The 16,346-nt window shown below is 59.3% G+C and overlaps 1 protein-coding gene across 3 annotated transcripts in view; it reads right to left on the reverse strand.

Moving 5' to 3' along the window:
- PDE8A (phosphodiesterase 8A) overlaps positions 1-16,346 on the reverse strand; it is a 64,974-nt gene that overhangs the window by 11,320 nt on the left and 37,308 nt on the right. For all 3 annotated transcript variants that reach the window (XM_054694708.1, XM_054694709.1, XM_054694710.1), the window contains exons 2-11: positions 14,437-14,497; positions 13,015-13,201; positions 9,650-9,706; positions 9,008-9,062; positions 8,468-8,556; positions 5,556-5,634; positions 4,829-4,966; positions 4,295-4,383; positions 2,963-3,014; positions 2,834-2,876 (exon numbers count right to left, since the gene is read on the reverse strand). In XM_054694708.1, the coding sequence (XP_054550683.1) occupies positions 2,834-2,876; positions 2,963-3,014; positions 4,295-4,383; positions 4,829-4,966; positions 5,556-5,634; positions 8,468-8,556; positions 9,008-9,062; positions 9,650-9,706; positions 13,015-13,201; positions 14,437-14,467 (820 nt within the window). In that variant the 5' untranslated portion in view covers positions 14,468-14,497. The remainder of the gene's footprint in view (positions 1-2,833; positions 2,877-2,962; positions 3,015-4,294; positions 4,384-4,828; positions 4,967-5,555; positions 5,635-8,467; positions 8,557-9,007; positions 9,063-9,649; positions 9,707-13,014; positions 13,202-14,436; positions 14,498-16,346) is intronic.

The following is a 16,346-nucleotide window of genomic DNA, read 5'->3' on the forward strand; positions in this document are numbered from 1 at the left end:
CTCAATGAGGCCCGGCAGCGTCTCTGGCCTGCTGGGTAAGTCCAAGGCCCTGTACGACATGGGGCACAGAGCCTCGGCACCACGCCCTCTCGGGCTGGCAGGACAGGGGCTCAGGCAGTTGTTCTGAGAGCCCGGCAGGGGGCTGAAGCCTCTCCCACAGGCTCCAGGGGCCAAGCCCGGGGACACGCCTCGTGTCACCGCAGGCCTGGGTCACTGCTGGCCCCAGGTGCAGATCGGCAGCTCTGGTGCTGCCTCTGCCGCCCTCTCCTGAGAAAGCCGCTTCCCCACCTGCAGCCCATTGGACCCCACCGGCCTGGACCGACCCCCCCTGGGGAGGCCTCCCCTCAGCCCTCCCCTGCGTTCAGGGGCAGGACCCCACCCCAACATGTCTCTGTGTTGGGTCCATCCTGCCTTGCCGCCTCTCCTCAGGAGAGCTGGCCAGCCCGGGGCTTTGGCTGGCCCCACAGGATGCTCCGGGCAAGTTGCGTGTGTCCAGGTGGCGTCGCCCTCTTCCCAGGGCCACGTCAGGAATCCTGGTGGGGCCCCAAGCACTGCTGCTCAGCCTGCCCCTCGGCGCCGGCCCTGTCCTCCACACCTTGCAGGGACTCCCGACATGGCCCCTCGCGTGCATCGGTTCGAAAACCACCAGGGCCACCTCTGCCTGAGGGGAGCCCTGCACTGGCCGGCCCGGCGCCAGGACCTCGTGGGGCTGCTCCTCCCAGAGCGCCTGCCTGAGCCCCGCGCCTGCACACCAGTGCTACCACCATCTCGGGGCATCCTCAGGCCAGCCCGGGCACCAGGCAGTCAGCACGGCCCATGACCCTCCCCCGTGGACAGTGCATGATGCCCTCGCCCGCGTGCTGAGGCCCCGCCCCGGCCAGGCCACTCCAGGCCGCAGGACAGACAGTTGTCCCCATGGCTGTGCGGCGACTTCAGGGACATGGTTCCAGCAGAAGCACCAGGTCGGGGGGCGGGTGCACACTGGGACGTGGCCCCCCCAGCCGCGAGACGCCACACCCTTCCCACGACTCCCAGGGCGCGGAAGCCAGACGTGGTCTGCCCAACGGGAAGAGGCGCCGGTCCGCCCACACGCCCTCCCACCTGGGGCAGGACAGCACTGAGGCAGCCCTCCCTGGCAGCACCTGCCTCCTGCGCCCACCCCAGGCGGAGGAGAGCGCCCCTTGGCCCTGCTCCCCTCCCCGGCCCTCTTTCAGTTCTCTCATCTGACCTACAAGGACCAGTGGCCCTTGTCCCCCAGTAGAGCCAGTGTTGTCTGGCTGAGGCCGGCTGAAGAGCGCCCCTGCTCTCGGAGGCCGGACGCGAGCCGAGCCCGGCCCTGGCGGGAGCTGGCGCTGCTGCTGCGGTGGCAGGGAGAGCAGTGGCCAGCGGCACTATGGGCCGGGGCAGGCCGGGCGGCCCAAGGGGGTCGGGGCGGAAGGGCCGGCACGCCCTGGGCTGGTGGCCTCGCTGGCCCCTGCTCCGTGACTGCGTGCCAGACTGGCCCGCAGCCTCGAGGTCCGCTCCCGGCTCCCTGACTCCGGGCCGCCAGGGTCCCAAGCCCCGGTGCTCGCTCATGCTAAGGCACTGACAGCCAGTCCCCTCACGAGGCTGTTCCGAAACCAGAGAGTAAAAGCCATGTCAAGCGAAGGCTGTTGCCTCACCCCCACCCCCCCAGCCTGCCTCCGCTCCTTCCCGTGTCTCGTCCTGGGAAACCCCAACACCTCAGTCCCCTCCCCGTCCCGGCTCCGCTCACCCTTCCGCCGCGGAACACTAACGCTCGCGGGCCAGCAAGGCTTCCGCACGGACGCAGCCCCGCACAGTGCAGAGGAGCAGGGCTCTGGCCCAGCGGGTACTTGCTGCCAACTTCTCCAATGAACAGAGGTGCACGCCCCTCCCCCACCCCCGCCCCAGGCCCCAGCGCTCCGGGGCATCTTCCTGGCCCTGTCACCGCAGAGCTTGCCTCCAGGCTTTCCTCTCAGGCCCGGGCCGAGTCACCGTTGCCTTCCGCCCCCTTCCCGCCCTCCCACCTGCTCTGCCTGGCTCGTGGCCTCCGCTCCAGACGGTGGCGATGGTGGTGCTCATGCCTCGGCCCCCCTTCCACGCTGTCCGTGCCACACACATGCCCTACAAGCTGCCACGGCTCCCACATCCTCAGCCTCTGCCCACAGGTGGAGACCCTGGTCACCTACTGAGCACCTAAATGTCCCTGGACCCCACGTTCTCTTCCACACCAACGCTGGGTACCGCCAATGTCTCACCCTTGGTTTCTGAACACACTGTACCCGGCCCCCGGGGCACTTTTCATTTCTGGGGTGCTCTTCCCACACACACCCATGCTCCCCCTCAGCTGTCCTTCTCCTGGGGCCAGCAGCCTTCCTCACGCACAGCGGTCACCCGCTGTGTTCCTGGCATGGGTGTGTGCTCAAGGAGGGGTGCCTCAGCCCCCGTAGGAGGCCCATATGACTGTCCTGGCATCGCTCATGAGCTGGGCCCAGCCATTCTGGGTCCAAGGGCCCTCTGCCACTTCCCAGGGGCCCCTGGGGCACAGACCCAGCCCCGGTTTCTCGCGGGGTGAGCCTGCCAAAGGACTCGAGTGCGGCTCCGATGCTCTGCCTCTTAAAGCTCCCGCTAGGCCACCAAGCCACGGCTCCAGCGTCTCCCTATATGTCCAGGTGAGTGGGGAGACCCCTACAGTGGGGCCTGCCCGGCACCTGTCACCACGTCCAGGCAGGGGGGCGGGGGCAGCCAGGCGTCCCACATGGTCCCGCCTGCAGCGTCTGACTTGCCTTTGCAAAAGCTCAAGAACCCCGAGGGTGCACGTGGGGCGTCATACCTGTGTGACTGTCAGACTGAACACATTCAGTTATTTTCTCAGCCTAAAAATGAATTTTAAGAGCCATTAGTTCTGATTGCCTCTCACGCCTGGGGGAGTCTGGGTGCAGGCCAGGGCTCCCCGACTTACCTTAGTGCTGCCGTTGCACATTCTGATAATGGACACATAGTGTCTAATTTTTCTGCAAGTAGAGAACAGTGCGTTATTTCTCCCCTGGCCCCTCGCCTCCGGGGTGCAGCTAACCTTTCTCTCAAGGCCCACGGGGCTGGGAAGGCCACGTCCACCAAGGCCTCGAGTAAACAGGGGTGCACAGCACCCCCAGGTCCCTGCAGATGAGAAGTTGACTCTTTAGAGCATCAAAGTCCTTCTGTGTCCTGACAACATACGAAACCTCCTGCTTACACGCGCGCTGCATGTCAGCCGCCCGGGCCGTCAGTGGGGGATGCGCGTGTCTCCACGACGCTTCTCAGCTGCCCTGCACGTCCCGAGCACCCGCTGCTCAGCCGTTGGGAACCACCACGCCAGCCTTGCGGGCCGGACGCCGGGGCCAGGGCTTGCCCTCCAGAGCCGTGGACCTGCCCCGAGTTCCCACGTTTGTCTGGCGCCCCCTCGATAATCAACCCCTGCACGTTCATCGCAAAATATTCTGAAGGTAGAAGGGCTGAGACCTGGGACGAGAGCCCACAGACTGTCGCGGAGGCGAGTGCCTGCAGGCTCTGCAGGGCCCACGGCGGCCGGACGCTGAGCCGGAACCTCCATGGGCTTGGCCTCAGTGTCCTCATCTGTCAAACGGAGGCCGCACCGAGCTGGCATCACAGGGCAGTGCATACGTGACGTGACATGGACCGGGCACCGTGGGGGCTCCTCAGACAGCGTGCCACTGTCACCACTGCTCGCCGGGCACCTACCCCGAGCAGCCTCCTGTGCCCCATCTCTGTGGGCACCACTGCGAGCTGCTGCCTGTCTCAGTGCTCTAGAATTCAGCTCCCGCAGCTGACGGCGCATGGTCCCACATGCTGGGTGCCTCAGGTGCTGCTTTCCCGCCTGCGGTCACACCCGTTTCCCCCACAAACATTGGTGTGTGTAGGACTTCTATCTAATTCGACAGCCCCACACAGAAAAAAACGCAGCGACTATCAAATTAGATGGAAATCTGGTAACCAGAGCAGCCCCCGCCAGAGTTCTTCGCACACAGCTTAGAAAAGTGACATTCTGGCTTAAATACTCGTGTGTGTCCACACAGCCCCTTCTGCAAGGCTGTCCGGGTCTGGGGGCCCTGGGTCACCAGAGCGGGGTCGGGCCGCAGCGCGTGGAGGCCACCGAGCAGGCCGTTCCACGCGGGCACCGACCTGGCTGCGACGCCAGGCTCTGGGCCCGCTGTCCCAGGCCCCTGGAGCCTGGCTTCCGCAGGCCCTGAGATCGGCCAGGCGGGGCGCGCCGGCTCCAGTGCTGGCCACTCACCCTCCCTGTCCGACGACAGGTATTATCTTCACATTCTGCTTTACATTATCCCCGTTCTTCCTCTTGGCATAGTGAATGCCCTGCCATTCCTGTGGGAGGGACAAAGCGGCCTTTACTCTCTGTTCAAGCACAGCCCCAGGAACATCCTTCAGCTCAGGTCCGATCCACTTCTAGAGCTGGCAGGGCAGGAGACTCCCCCACCCCAAGCACAGGTTTGGGTCACCTGACAATTCCTTCTCAACCTCCAAACCCCACCTCCCCCGGGGCTGCTGGCGAGCGGCTGCCACAGCCTGGCGGTCACGTGTTCTCCCGCTGGCTATCACGCGACTGACTTTCTTGGCCTCCTGGGCAAAACCGGACAAGGGTAAGAGGACCTACGACCTGACGACCTGCCCTGCGCCTGCCGCAGCGGGCAAGACTGCCAGCAGATAGGACAGGCTGGCCCTGCACAGGAGGGGCAGCGGCGGCAGCGGTCACGGGCCACACCTCCTTCCCGCCCCTTGGTGCCAGACCGGGAGCAGGGCACCCACCCACCTTGCCTATCCTGATGTAGGAGTTTATGGTGTTGAGCAAGTCGGCCTTCTTTTCATTTATCGGCACCTCTGCCAACTTCTTCCCTATTAGTTCACCCGACTGACAGCCCATTGTGGTTTCAAACGCAGGGTTTGCATACTGGGAGGAGACAAGATTGAAAATCAGTGAATCAAAAAGCAGCGGACTTCCAGCACCTGCACCATCCCACTCCCCAGAGCTCAGGGCCTGGGCCCCGTGGGGTCTGGCACCCAGAGGCTCCGGGGCACAGCTGCCCACTCCAGCTGGAGACACAGGGGTGGGGGGGCGGGGGCTGCCCGGGGACTGGCGAGGCCACGACAGTCTGAGTGAGCACCTCACACGGGCCGCAGCACCCACACCGACGCCCGGCCTGCTGCTACCTCGTGGGAGGGACCGCCCCCACAGCCAGGGAGAAAGTGCCAGCCCCCACGCCTTGTGGTGACCTTTCTGAATAAAAGTCTGGCCTCGCTAAACAAAGAGAAAGCGAGAAACAGCAAGCGCAAACTGGTATTTCTGCAGTGTCTTCTGGCACCTCGTGTGGCTGCCAGTGTCTCTCCTTACCCACTTCAAATCGCACCCTTTATAGACACGACCTTCTGACCCCAAGGAGACCTGGGCGCTTGATCTTCAGGAGAAGCAAAACCGCCCTGCAGGGCTCAGCCCCATGTGAGACCAGCGAGAGACCCAGGTGGGCTCCCCAGTCACTGACCTGTATCACGTTGTCTTCACTGGTAATGTCAATCGCCTCCTGGCTTTTGTCTAATGCGGTAAATATCGAGTTACAGGCCCTTGACGGGAGGAAGAAAAGGGAAAAGGGAACAATTAATGTAAACGCACAGACTCTGATAAAGCCTTGGGGGTCACGGTATCTTCAAGCCTCTGGTCTGTAAAGGTCATGGGTGTGAATGAAGAGAAGGGTGGGTAGGGCAGAGGTTAAAAAAGTGTAAAGAAGAAACTTGGGGGTCAGGATGAAGGCGATTTGGGGTCTCTCCTTCCAATCTTAGGACCAGGGGGCAGTTCAGCGCTGCCCCTGCCAGTGGCAGCCCTGGAGCATGGCACAAGCCTCACCAGGAGCCCACACGGGTCTGGGGGACGGGGAAGGAAGCGTGAGACATCCCTGCTCTGCCTCAAACAAATGTCACAGCATAGGGCCAGTGGGTTGGCTGGCTCCCTTCCGTCCTGTCACTTCATTTACGGTGTGAACATTTCCTCACGGCCTTTGTGTTTGAAAACACAATTTAACTGCACAAATGGCAAAGGCTTATTAAAAAAAATAGAACATATAGATAAAAGTAAATGAGATAGGGGCCTCCCCGGTGGCGCAGCAGGTTGAATGCAGCGCTGTGAAGCTGTCCGCAGCCTCTGCAGCACCGGGTTGATTCCCGGTTGGCCAGGGAGATACCCACATGGTGAGGCAGACCTCTCCTGACTCGCCCGCTGCTCCCCTCAGCAGTGCACTTGGGTCCTTCTGCCTGTTCTGCTCCCTGCTTGTCTCTGGTGAATTCTCTCACCCTCCTGCGCCGCTGGCCCCTACCCCAGTGCTTGTATAAATAAATAAATCTTTTATTTTTACCCCTTCGAGCTGCTGAGCCCCAGGCTCGGCCCGGCCTGCTCCTCTGACAGGCACAAAACACTTGCCCCTCTGGGGTGATGAAGAGAAAGCATGCTCTGAACTATGTCAATGACAGTCGCCCGTCATCACTTTTAATCGCCATGTAATATTGTAAATGCCCCACGACTAGACGTACTGGGAGTTTCTGGTTTTCTTCTAGTTTTCTATTTTTTTTTCAGGTGAGTTAGAGAAGCAGCTTTATTGTTGGTGAACATACGCTCAGGAGGGAGCATGGGCAGGTTTGGAGGAAAATTGAACTGTGCAAGGAACCTTCTAGAGAATGGAGTGGAGAGTCACTCCTCAGAAGAGAAAAAAGGAAACGAAAAAAAAAAAAATCAACTTGCTGCTTATTCATACAATGCAGAGAGAATCTAAAGAAAACTAGGAACTGCTTTCCCACATTTAAGTGTTTAGCTCGCCGGAGTTTATTCTGGGTAGGGTGTGAGACTGGCATAGAACTGAATTTTCTTTCCAAATAATTAACAGCTGCCACAACTCTACTCACTGGATAATCCGCCCCTTTCTGTGTTAACTGAAATCACCAAGTGGATCATATGCTAACTTCTCGGGGTGGGGAGCAAAGGGGGCCCAACGGGCTGTGGAGGGCTTGGGTGGTGAGGGGGAGACATCTCTGAAGAGGTGAGGGCTTGGACCCCTGAGCCAGATAAGTGCGGTAAACCAGCGCCACTCAGTCAGGAAACACGACAAACAAACAAGCTCTTAGCACACCCAGGGCTGTGGCCAGCTCGCCCCACGCCGGAGTCACACTGAAAACACAGCTGCTTGTTAAACATGGCCTTGCACTGCATTTTAGTACCACATCCAGCAGAACTAGTCTCTGTTTCTCCCCTTCCTATTCCCACCTCCCTCCCAGTCTCTGCTGCTCTCAGAACATGCAGGCAGGTGAGGGCAGGGAGGGAGCAGAGGGTGGACTGCGGATTCTTCCCTGAAGGCAGGGGGGAGTCAGCGCAGAACAGAAACACCAGGGCGCTGTGTGGAGAGGTGGGGCAGGGACAGGAGCCAGGGCTTGACTGGCCAGAGCAGCTGACACAGACTCTGTGGCATGGCCCACGGAACCCCAGGAAGCACAATCAACAGGCCCCGGCTTAGGGAGGCATGAGGGGCCTCGGGCTATGGCCGTGGGGCGGGTGATGGCTCAGCTCAAGTACTGAGAAGACTGTGTGACTTGGACTGAGGGGTGCAGGAGATGTGACTGCAGTTGTGGAGATGGGGGTGGCGCCCTAAAGGCCTGCCTTGCTTGTGCTGCTGTGAGAGCTGGAATGGCAGTCTCCGCACCTGGCTGGGTGACGTGAGCTCTGTGACACCTCCTGCTCCAAGCTGCGTCCTCTAGAGGACCCCTGAGTGCAGAGGGGGAGCTGTCTGCCTCCACCCCCTCGCAAAGTCCGGCAACACAAGGGGCCTCACTGGCAGGAGCTGCTTGGAGCGCTGCCCACTGCCCTGTTGGCCTCGGGGGAGGATGCGCCCCTTCCCTGCACGCAGGTCCTGACACTCCACCTCCTGACTCCCTTGGATGCCTTCAGCTTGGCAAAGGGAATGACTCCACCCCACAAACCTGGTAAAGGACATGGTGTGGACACCCACAGAAAAAGCCCCAAGGACGGGGAGCTACTGGCTTTTCCTTCTGTCAACCTTGAATGATTTTACCAATTTTTCGGTATTTCTTAATCTACAAGGAACTAGGTCTGTACTCATCAGACTTCAAAAAACTCCCCGAAGACCCTGTTCATCAAGAGCAAATCGTAAAATGCTTATTGTTGGTAAAACACGTCACTCGCCAGAGGACACCAAGGTCAGCAGCTCGAGTCTGTGTCATTAAGTCTTTTCTTAAAAGACAAAGCACGTCACTCAGCAGATAGGGCCTTCTGCTCGGCTGTTCCACTCGCTGCCACGGGGAGCCCGGGGCAGCCTGGGCAGGGAGCAGGTGTCAGCAGGAGGCCGGGGCCCAGCAGCCCCCTCCCTCCCCGCGGGGCCCGGACTGGGGGGATTACCTGAGTTTCAGCTGAGACCGCACCTCCCCGAGCTCCAGCTGGCGCAGCTCGTTGTAACAGGCCATGAGGCTGGGGCTCTCCACATAGCGCTGCAGGCAGAAAACCCTCCGTGTTATGTCCGCGGATAAAAACCATCTCTTCCTCAGGCTTCGCAATTGGGCAACTGGAGTCTGGCAAGCACTTTCTGTCTAGGGGCCCAGCCGGACAAGCGCCGCTCAGCCTCCCACGCGTCCTCGCCGCCCTGACTCACGGGCTCGCGGGCAGCCGCTGACCACAGCTGTGGGAGCAGGGCCAGGAGCGGAGGGACCTTATCCCCAGGACCCCTGAACCCACGGCACCCTACAGTCTGACTCCCAAGGATGCGCCCCTGAAGGAGGTGTGAGCACATCTGCTGCTGGGGGTCCCCACGGGTTCCGGAGTGAAGCCCTATGGTAACAGCCTTTCCGTCAAATGCCTTCAAACCTTTCGCTGGCCCTGAGCTAGCAAAATCATCTCTCACGCTGAGTGACACGCTTGCGTCACAGAGAAGTGGCCACATACCCGTGTAAAGCCGGCAGCCAGGAGGGGCAGCACGCAGGCCTCTTCTCGATCGGTCCTTCAAGACAACAGAGTAAGTGCCTGGACATGCAGCCCACGCCCACCCCCTCCCCGCTGCCAGTCGCTCCCCCCACACTACCCTGGCCTGGGAGCACTTTCAGCTGAATTTAATAAACGCACAAGCCAGAGGCCAGGCCAGCCTCGGTTCCGTTTCCATCTAGCCCTCAGGCAACGTCCAGAGCGGTGCTGGCCACCCGGAGGTCACTCCGGTAGTGTCACGGGAGGGACCGAGGATCTATTCAAACCAAATTTAATTCCTTCCTATTTCCTTTTGTTTTTAATTCATATTAAAAAAAAAAAAAACCCTCTCCCCCAAAGCTGGGGAGAACATCCAGAGGACACAGAGACATCATCCGGAAGGACACAAGCCAGGACCAGCTGTCCCCGCTCAGGCAGGTGGGCCGCTTCCGGGGCCTGGCCACACCCCTTTTCTAGGGCAGCCTCCTGCTCTGCCTGTCCCAAAGCGAAAGGCTGTCCGGGACCACAAGGTGCCACAGAGGGAGACCCCAGCCACGAGCTAACCGCTGCCGGGGAGGGGGGGTGCCGGGGGGCGCCCTGGGCTCAGCCACGGAAGCAGCAGCTCACCTGCGTACCACGCCGACGATGACGGTGTTTTCTGAGAACTTCGACGACCTGATGGACCTGGACAAAAAAAGTTTCTAAATAAATTCAAGGCAATTCTTGAAAAAGAAATATGCGTAAACAACTGTGCCAGAGCAAGGGAATCGGGAGGGGCAGGAGAGCAGAGCTCCTTCTCCACTGGGGTCACCCCTTGCCTCGGGGCTTCTCTGTCTAGTTCCTCTGCTGTCTTCAGTCCTGACTCTTCCTCGGGCCGAGGCAGGGGCCCAGCTCCAGACAGCAGCACAGAGCGCGCCGCGGCCCTGCCGGGAGCCTGCCTGCCGCTGCCGCGTTTCAGCTGCCAGAATCACCAAGCAAGGGAGCCGCGTGCTAGGGGGCGCATGCCTGGCCACAGGCTGGCAACCGTCTCCTGGAGAGAGCAGAAATGGGCACTGGGGACACACAACTTCCGTGTCAAGACATACCAGGGACCAGGGGTGCCGGTGATGACACCTCACCCCAGCCGCAAGGGCACGCCGAGGGGCTCGCGCCAGCACAGGCAGACGCGGACTCCGCTGCACGACGGCTGCTCCCGCACCTCCCCATTGCCAGTTTTGTTTTTTGTTAAAGATTTATGTATTTATGCATACAAGAACTGGGGTACAGGCCAGGAGTGTCAGGGGGCAAGAACATTCACCAGAGGCAGGGTGGGGAGCAGGACAGGAGGACTGACTGAAACACACCGAGGGGAGCAGCGGGGAGACAGGAGCGTCTGCTGCGCCATGCGGGTAGCTCCCTGGCCGGGGATCAAACTCCTGCTGCAGAGGCTGCGGACAGCTTCATAGGTTGTGTCCTAACCCCTTGCGCCACAGGGAGGCCCCCCATTGCCAGTTTTTGCCGCCATATGGCACCAGCGCCAGGAGGGAGGGCGGGACGGTGGAGAAGGGCTGCGGGGCGAGGCCAGCCCGCCACCCAGCGGAAGGCAGCGGCGCCAGCCCAGTCGTCTTCTGCCCCGCCCCCCCACAGGGTCCCCAGGGAAGGGGAGGCTCCAGGCTCCCGGCCCCACCCAAGGGAGGGTGGAGCTGAGCAGGGAGGAGGGGAAGCTGGCGAGAAGAGGAAGAGGAAGTGGGCAGGAAGGAGGGAAGACGTGGAGCCAGAGACCCGGAGGAGGCGCCTGTGAGGGAGCTGCCTGGCTTCTCGCTCCCGAGGGGCGGAAACATGTGGGTGAGACCACGGGCAGGAGACAGTGGCAGCTTTTATCTTCATTTTGATTTTGCTCTTCTCCTTCCAGACGTGTCTGGCTGCTTCTGCTCTTCCCGTGGGTCCTCACCAGGAGGAGCCTTAGAAGGTGGCCTGCTTTGGGCCACCCCTGTTGGGCTGAGCATTGACCCATGAGGGGACGGGAGACTTCAGGTGCTTGATTTAGAAACTACAGTCCTTCCCTTCTCTTCTCTCTGTCACCCACTGGTTATATATTTTTTTTTTTAGAGCATGCTTTATTTATTTATTTATTTTATTTGTTCGTTTGTTTTGTTTATACATGCACTGGGTACAGTCAGAAGATCGGGAGGGTGAGAGAATTCACCAGAGCCAGAGCGGGGAGCAGAGCAGGCAGAAGGACCGAGGTACACTGCTGAGGGGAGCAGCGGGCGGCAGGAGAGGTCTGCGCGCCATGCGGGACCCTCCTCCGGTGGCCGGGGAGCAGCCGGGGATCGAACCAGTGCTGCAGAGGCTGAGTGCAGCTTCGTAACCAGCGCTCAACCGCTGCGCCACCGGGGAGGCCCACTGGTTATATTAAAGTGCCTTTCCATCGAAGGTCTACGCACTGATAAATGTTTGGTCTTGATGTTGTGGATGGCAGAACCTATTTAGAACGGGAAGGTTTGGGGGTTCTGGGGTGCCCCTCTCCCTGCCCTGTAACAGCCTGAGCGATCACCATCAAATGTCAGATACACTTAGAAGTGACCTTGGAAGCCAGAGTTCCAACTGACCCCTCCCGGGAGAAGGCAAAGGCACCCCAAAGCCAGCAGCCCATGGGCACCCCAGGTGCCGGGCCTCCCTCCCTGGCTGCTTGCCCTGAGCAGGGCTGCAGGGGCCATGGCTCGGCCCACAACAGAGCAGAGGAGAAGGGCGTGAGGGGCAGCTCTGTGGGGCAGAAGGTTCCCCGGACAGCCACCCAGTCTGACTGCCCGGGGTGGACTCACCAGGCACCTCCAGATAGCCTTTCACTGTGATGTCATTTTCTTGTCAGTTTTTTTAAAGATTTTATATTTATTTATTTATGGACACGAAAGCTGGGGTACAGGTCAGAGGTATGGGGTGAGAGGATTCCCCAGAGTGGGGAGCAGAACAGGCGGAGCTATTGAAATACATTGCGAGGGGAACAGCGGGGAGACAGGAGAGGTCTGCTGCGCCCTGTGGGTCAGCCACCTAGCTGGGGACAGAACTCGAGCCGTCAGGCCGCAGTGGCCGGGATAGCTTGATAGCACTGAGGCTTTAACCCCTGCGCCACCAGGGAGGCCCCTCTTGTCAGTTTTTAACCCTTGTTGTATTTGGTTTAGATTTTTCTTATCTCCTAAAAGTCAAGATTATGAATGTCCTTAAAATTAATGCAATGTAAAATTTTACATTATGTTAAAATATTATGTCTTCCCTGATATAAAGTTTTCTATTCAAGTGTACATTTGACTTTGCCTTGTTTCCATCCACAGCAAATTACTTTCCCTAAAAATCACTTTTCTTACCTTTACATCTGGTACTCAGAGCCTCTCACGCTATTGATATTCTACAAGTGTTATAAAAAAAGGCACATTCACCTAACAAAAGACTATTTTCAAATCTTTTATCACTTGGAAAACTGTAATAACCCTCGCTGCAGTAAGCAGGTAGCAGCTGCGGTTAAGAACAGACTGGGGGCCTCCCCGGTGGCGCAGCGGTTGAGCGCTGGGCTGTGAGGCTGCCCACAGCCTCTGCAGCGACGGTTCGATCCCCGGTCACCGGCGAGGGTCCCGCATGGCGCGCAGACCTCTCCTGCCGCCCGCTGCTCCCCTCAGCAGTGTGCTTTAAAGGTCAGTCTGCCTGCTGTGCTCCCCACTCTGGCTCTGGGGAATTCTCTCGCCCTCCTGCGCTTCTGACTGTACCCAGAATAATCTAAAATAAATAAATAATAAATAAATAAATCTTAAAAAAAAAAAAAAAAGAACAGACTGGGCCTCCTCTTAACCCTGAGTGTTCTCGTGCATATTTCTTGCTGTTTCAAGAAGAGCCAGATGAAAGCGGCGAGACCGTCCCCTGGAATGAAGGCCGCCGTCCGGCTTATCTGACATCCACGGAAGACAAATGAAATAGACCGAAGTCTAAGGGGCCTCTCCCGGGGGGCTGCACTCACTCACCTGCACAGCGCCTCCGCGTCCAGCTGCCGGGGGTTCCTGTGGTCTATGATGACGATGTCGTGGTGTCTGTCCCGGAAACAGGCCAGGGCAGCCTGCGCCTCCTTGGCCACCGTGCACGTAAACCCTGCCTTTTCACACGCCCTCCAGAACCCGTTACACTGGCTGTCTTCCTTGGTAAACACTAAAAGTACCTGAATCAAAAAAGAGCCAACACTTACAAAAGTCATAACGGTTATTTCTTAGCTACAGAAAACTGCTAAGTGCTTTCAAGGCCAGAACACAGACGTGAATGTGACATCACTGACCCCCGCCCCACCCCCCGACATCTGCTCCCTGGAGTCAGAGCCACTGCTGTCTGCTCTGGGTCCAAGTCCAGGCAAGGACGCGTCTATCTTTTGCTAACAAACCCACTGGTAAAAGCCAAGAGAGGCTTGATTAAGCATGTTGTCCTGAAACTAAATTAATAGCGCGCACACAGACTCATTTTAGTCAACGACAAAAGTTAGCAAGTCCTCAGACTGTAAACACTAGTATTTCTGTCAACCCACTAAAATACTTAACTCTCTATAAATAATGTGCTTACATTTTTGACTCCAGGTTTCACGTCATTCCTTCGCGTTAAAAGGCAAAGACTGGCGAGGAGAGAAGGCCCAAAGTAGAGCGAACGTCACCCGTCCAGGCCTGCGGGCGTGACAGGCGCGGCAGGGGTGACCGGAGCGGGCGGGGCCTGCTCTGTGGCCTCTCACTGTTCAGCTGGGCCCTGGGAGCGCTGGGCACCTCCCCTGCACATGCAGACTCAGGGGCCACCTGGGAAGCCGAGCAGGACAGCCCGGAAGAGACAGACCACAATGCTGGCAGCCCGGGCCATAGCTCGGGGCCTGCAACTGGCACGCGCCGCAAGGCCAGACGCAGGGACAGACACAGGGAGCGTGCTCCTGCTGGCGCTGCCACACTTTGCGGAGGTGATCCTGAGCGTGTCTGTGTGCAAGAGGCTACAGACAGCTGTGCAGCTGACTTAATGGGTCTTGTCCAATGCTTTGGATTAGGCAGCTGGCAGGTAACTGCTCCTGAAGAGCTGAACTGGCGGCCTAGAGGAGACTTGGGCATTTTTCAGCTTGGAAAACGTCAAACCTACAGCAATGTGGTGACTGGCCACGCCGCGTGCATGCCCTTCTGCCAGGCTCGCCCGCCCATGTGAACGCCGGCTCCACACCCTCAACGCCACATGCTTCCCCTCACTGCATGGAAAGGCCGCAGCCCTCGCTCTGCTCAACACCCCGCGGTGTGCCTCTAAGAATGCACACGCCCTCCTACAACCACGGCGCTGCCACCGTGTGCAGGAAACAACACGGATCCAGCACGGTCATCTACACACAAGACTTTTTAATGTCTAGCTTCAGACGCATCTTTCAAGATAATCAGGTACCTGGAGTTGATCTGGGTGAAATCTCATGGGGCCAAACTGCACATCAGTTACTGCTTCCTGGAAAGAAAAAGAAAAAAGATTTGCTCAAATATAAAGATAAGCTTGCTCAAAACTCTCGAATCAGCGCCACAGAAGGAGGTGAGCGTCCTGCTCGGAGAGGAGTTCCGTAAAGGCCCTCCCTAACACAGGACCCCGGGGCTCCGCAAGTCCAGGCGGGCGGGAGCGGAGGAAAGAGTGTCACCAGCCCCCACCCCCCTGCGTGAGAGATTCTGGGGGCTCCCTCAAGCCCACATTCCGATTCGCCACACAGATCAACGAGACGACAACATCGAGGGCTCCAGGGACCAGACGCTGAGGGGCAGGGTTCCTTCCACACCTCTGCCCGCCGAGCCCCGGGACGGCGCCACCTTACGTCAACAGCTGCGCGAGTGATGGAACCAGCAGCCGGACCGGGCGCTGAGGGAGAACGGACACGCCGGTTTACACGGGGCAGGCGCTTATCAGGAAGCCTGTCTACGTGAGCCCGCCAGGCTGGGGGCACAAAGACTGACATTCCCAAGCCCCGGCGGCGACAACAGCCCAGGGCTCAGCAGAGGGGGGCCACATCACAGGCTCACGGCCTTGCGGGGTGCCCGGCGGGACCACAGGCCGCAGCCCAGGGGCAGCGCTAGGATTCTGGCCTGCTTCGTGCTGTCCCCTTCACGCTTGTCCCCAGCCACAAGCTGGACGGGCGGGGCGGCGCCCCAGACACAGTCGCTTGCGATTGTCCCCGAGATGCGAGGGCACGGACCCCCCGCCACGCTCCGAGGCGTGAGCAGGCCAGTGCCTGACGGGGAGCCCCCCAGGAACCGTGGCCAGAGGGGGCCCTATGAGGGGAGCCCTGTGGCTTCCACAAAAGGGACGTGCTCAGCTTCTGCCTCCCTGGGGGAGACATGGTCTCTCAGGAGGCACAGAAACAAGGGGGTGAGGGGAGACGTGGGCAGCAGGCGTCCGGGGAGAGGGGACGGCCACGAACTCGCTCCGCGGGGACAGCAGGGCTCGGAGACGGGCCCGCCCCACCCACCGGCTTTGTTGTATTTTCTCAGCGAAGGTTAGAGCAGTGAGGAGCAAAGGCAAGGAAGGAGGCAGGCCGCCGCCCGGAGGCGCTCAGGGCGCCGGGAGCAGGGAAGCAGCCCTCTGCGGCGCGCCGGAGGGGGAGGCAGAGACCCGGCCGAGGACGTGGGCCAAGCACGAGGGGCCCGGCGGGGGCTGGAGCCTCGCAGGAGCCCGTGAAAGGTGCTTGGCGGGTTCACATAGGGAATAACACGCCTGAAAGGGGGGAAAGAGAATGTGCGTGAACGCTGTAAAGACGAGAGATGCCGGCAGGCCACGGGGAAAGCCTTAAGCCACTTCCGAAGGTAAAGGTCTCCCCTGCCCAGCCACAAGGCAGCCAAACCAGGAATTTAAAAGGCAAGTTAAACAAAACGATAGCCCCTCCCCAGGAAATTTAAAAATATGACCCAATGCTGAAGCAGAAAGGGAAATGTAAACTATTTCTACAGATTACCTGGAAAAATAACACAAGAGCGGACGCCACGCCATGAAGCGTAAGGAGGCCGCGGTACTGTATTCGGAGGCAAAACTCAGTCTCACAGTGTTCGTCAGGAGCAGAGATACCGAACTCTGAAATCACTCAGTTTCGTAAAGTCAACAGCACAAACTTAAGGAAACTCGGAGGAAAGTAAAGTTAAAAGCAATAATCATAAACATTTAATGAAGTGGGGTGGCAATTAGTGTGTCCAAAAACAGACAGACAGACAGACAGACTTCGTTCGTTCTGGCCACTGCCTGAGGGGCAGGATGCAAGCGTGGGCTGGCTCCAGGGGAAGCCTCATCCCTCCTGGAAAAACAGATCTGAGCTCCTGAT

Source organism: Talpa occidentalis, unplaced genomic scaffold (genome assembly GCF_014898055.3).
Source record: "Talpa occidentalis isolate TD23 unplaced genomic scaffold, MPIMG_talOcc4v2.1 talOcc4.14, whole genome shotgun sequence".
NCBI classification, from domain to species: Eukaryota; Metazoa; Chordata; class Mammalia; order Eulipotyphla; family Talpidae; genus Talpa; species Talpa occidentalis.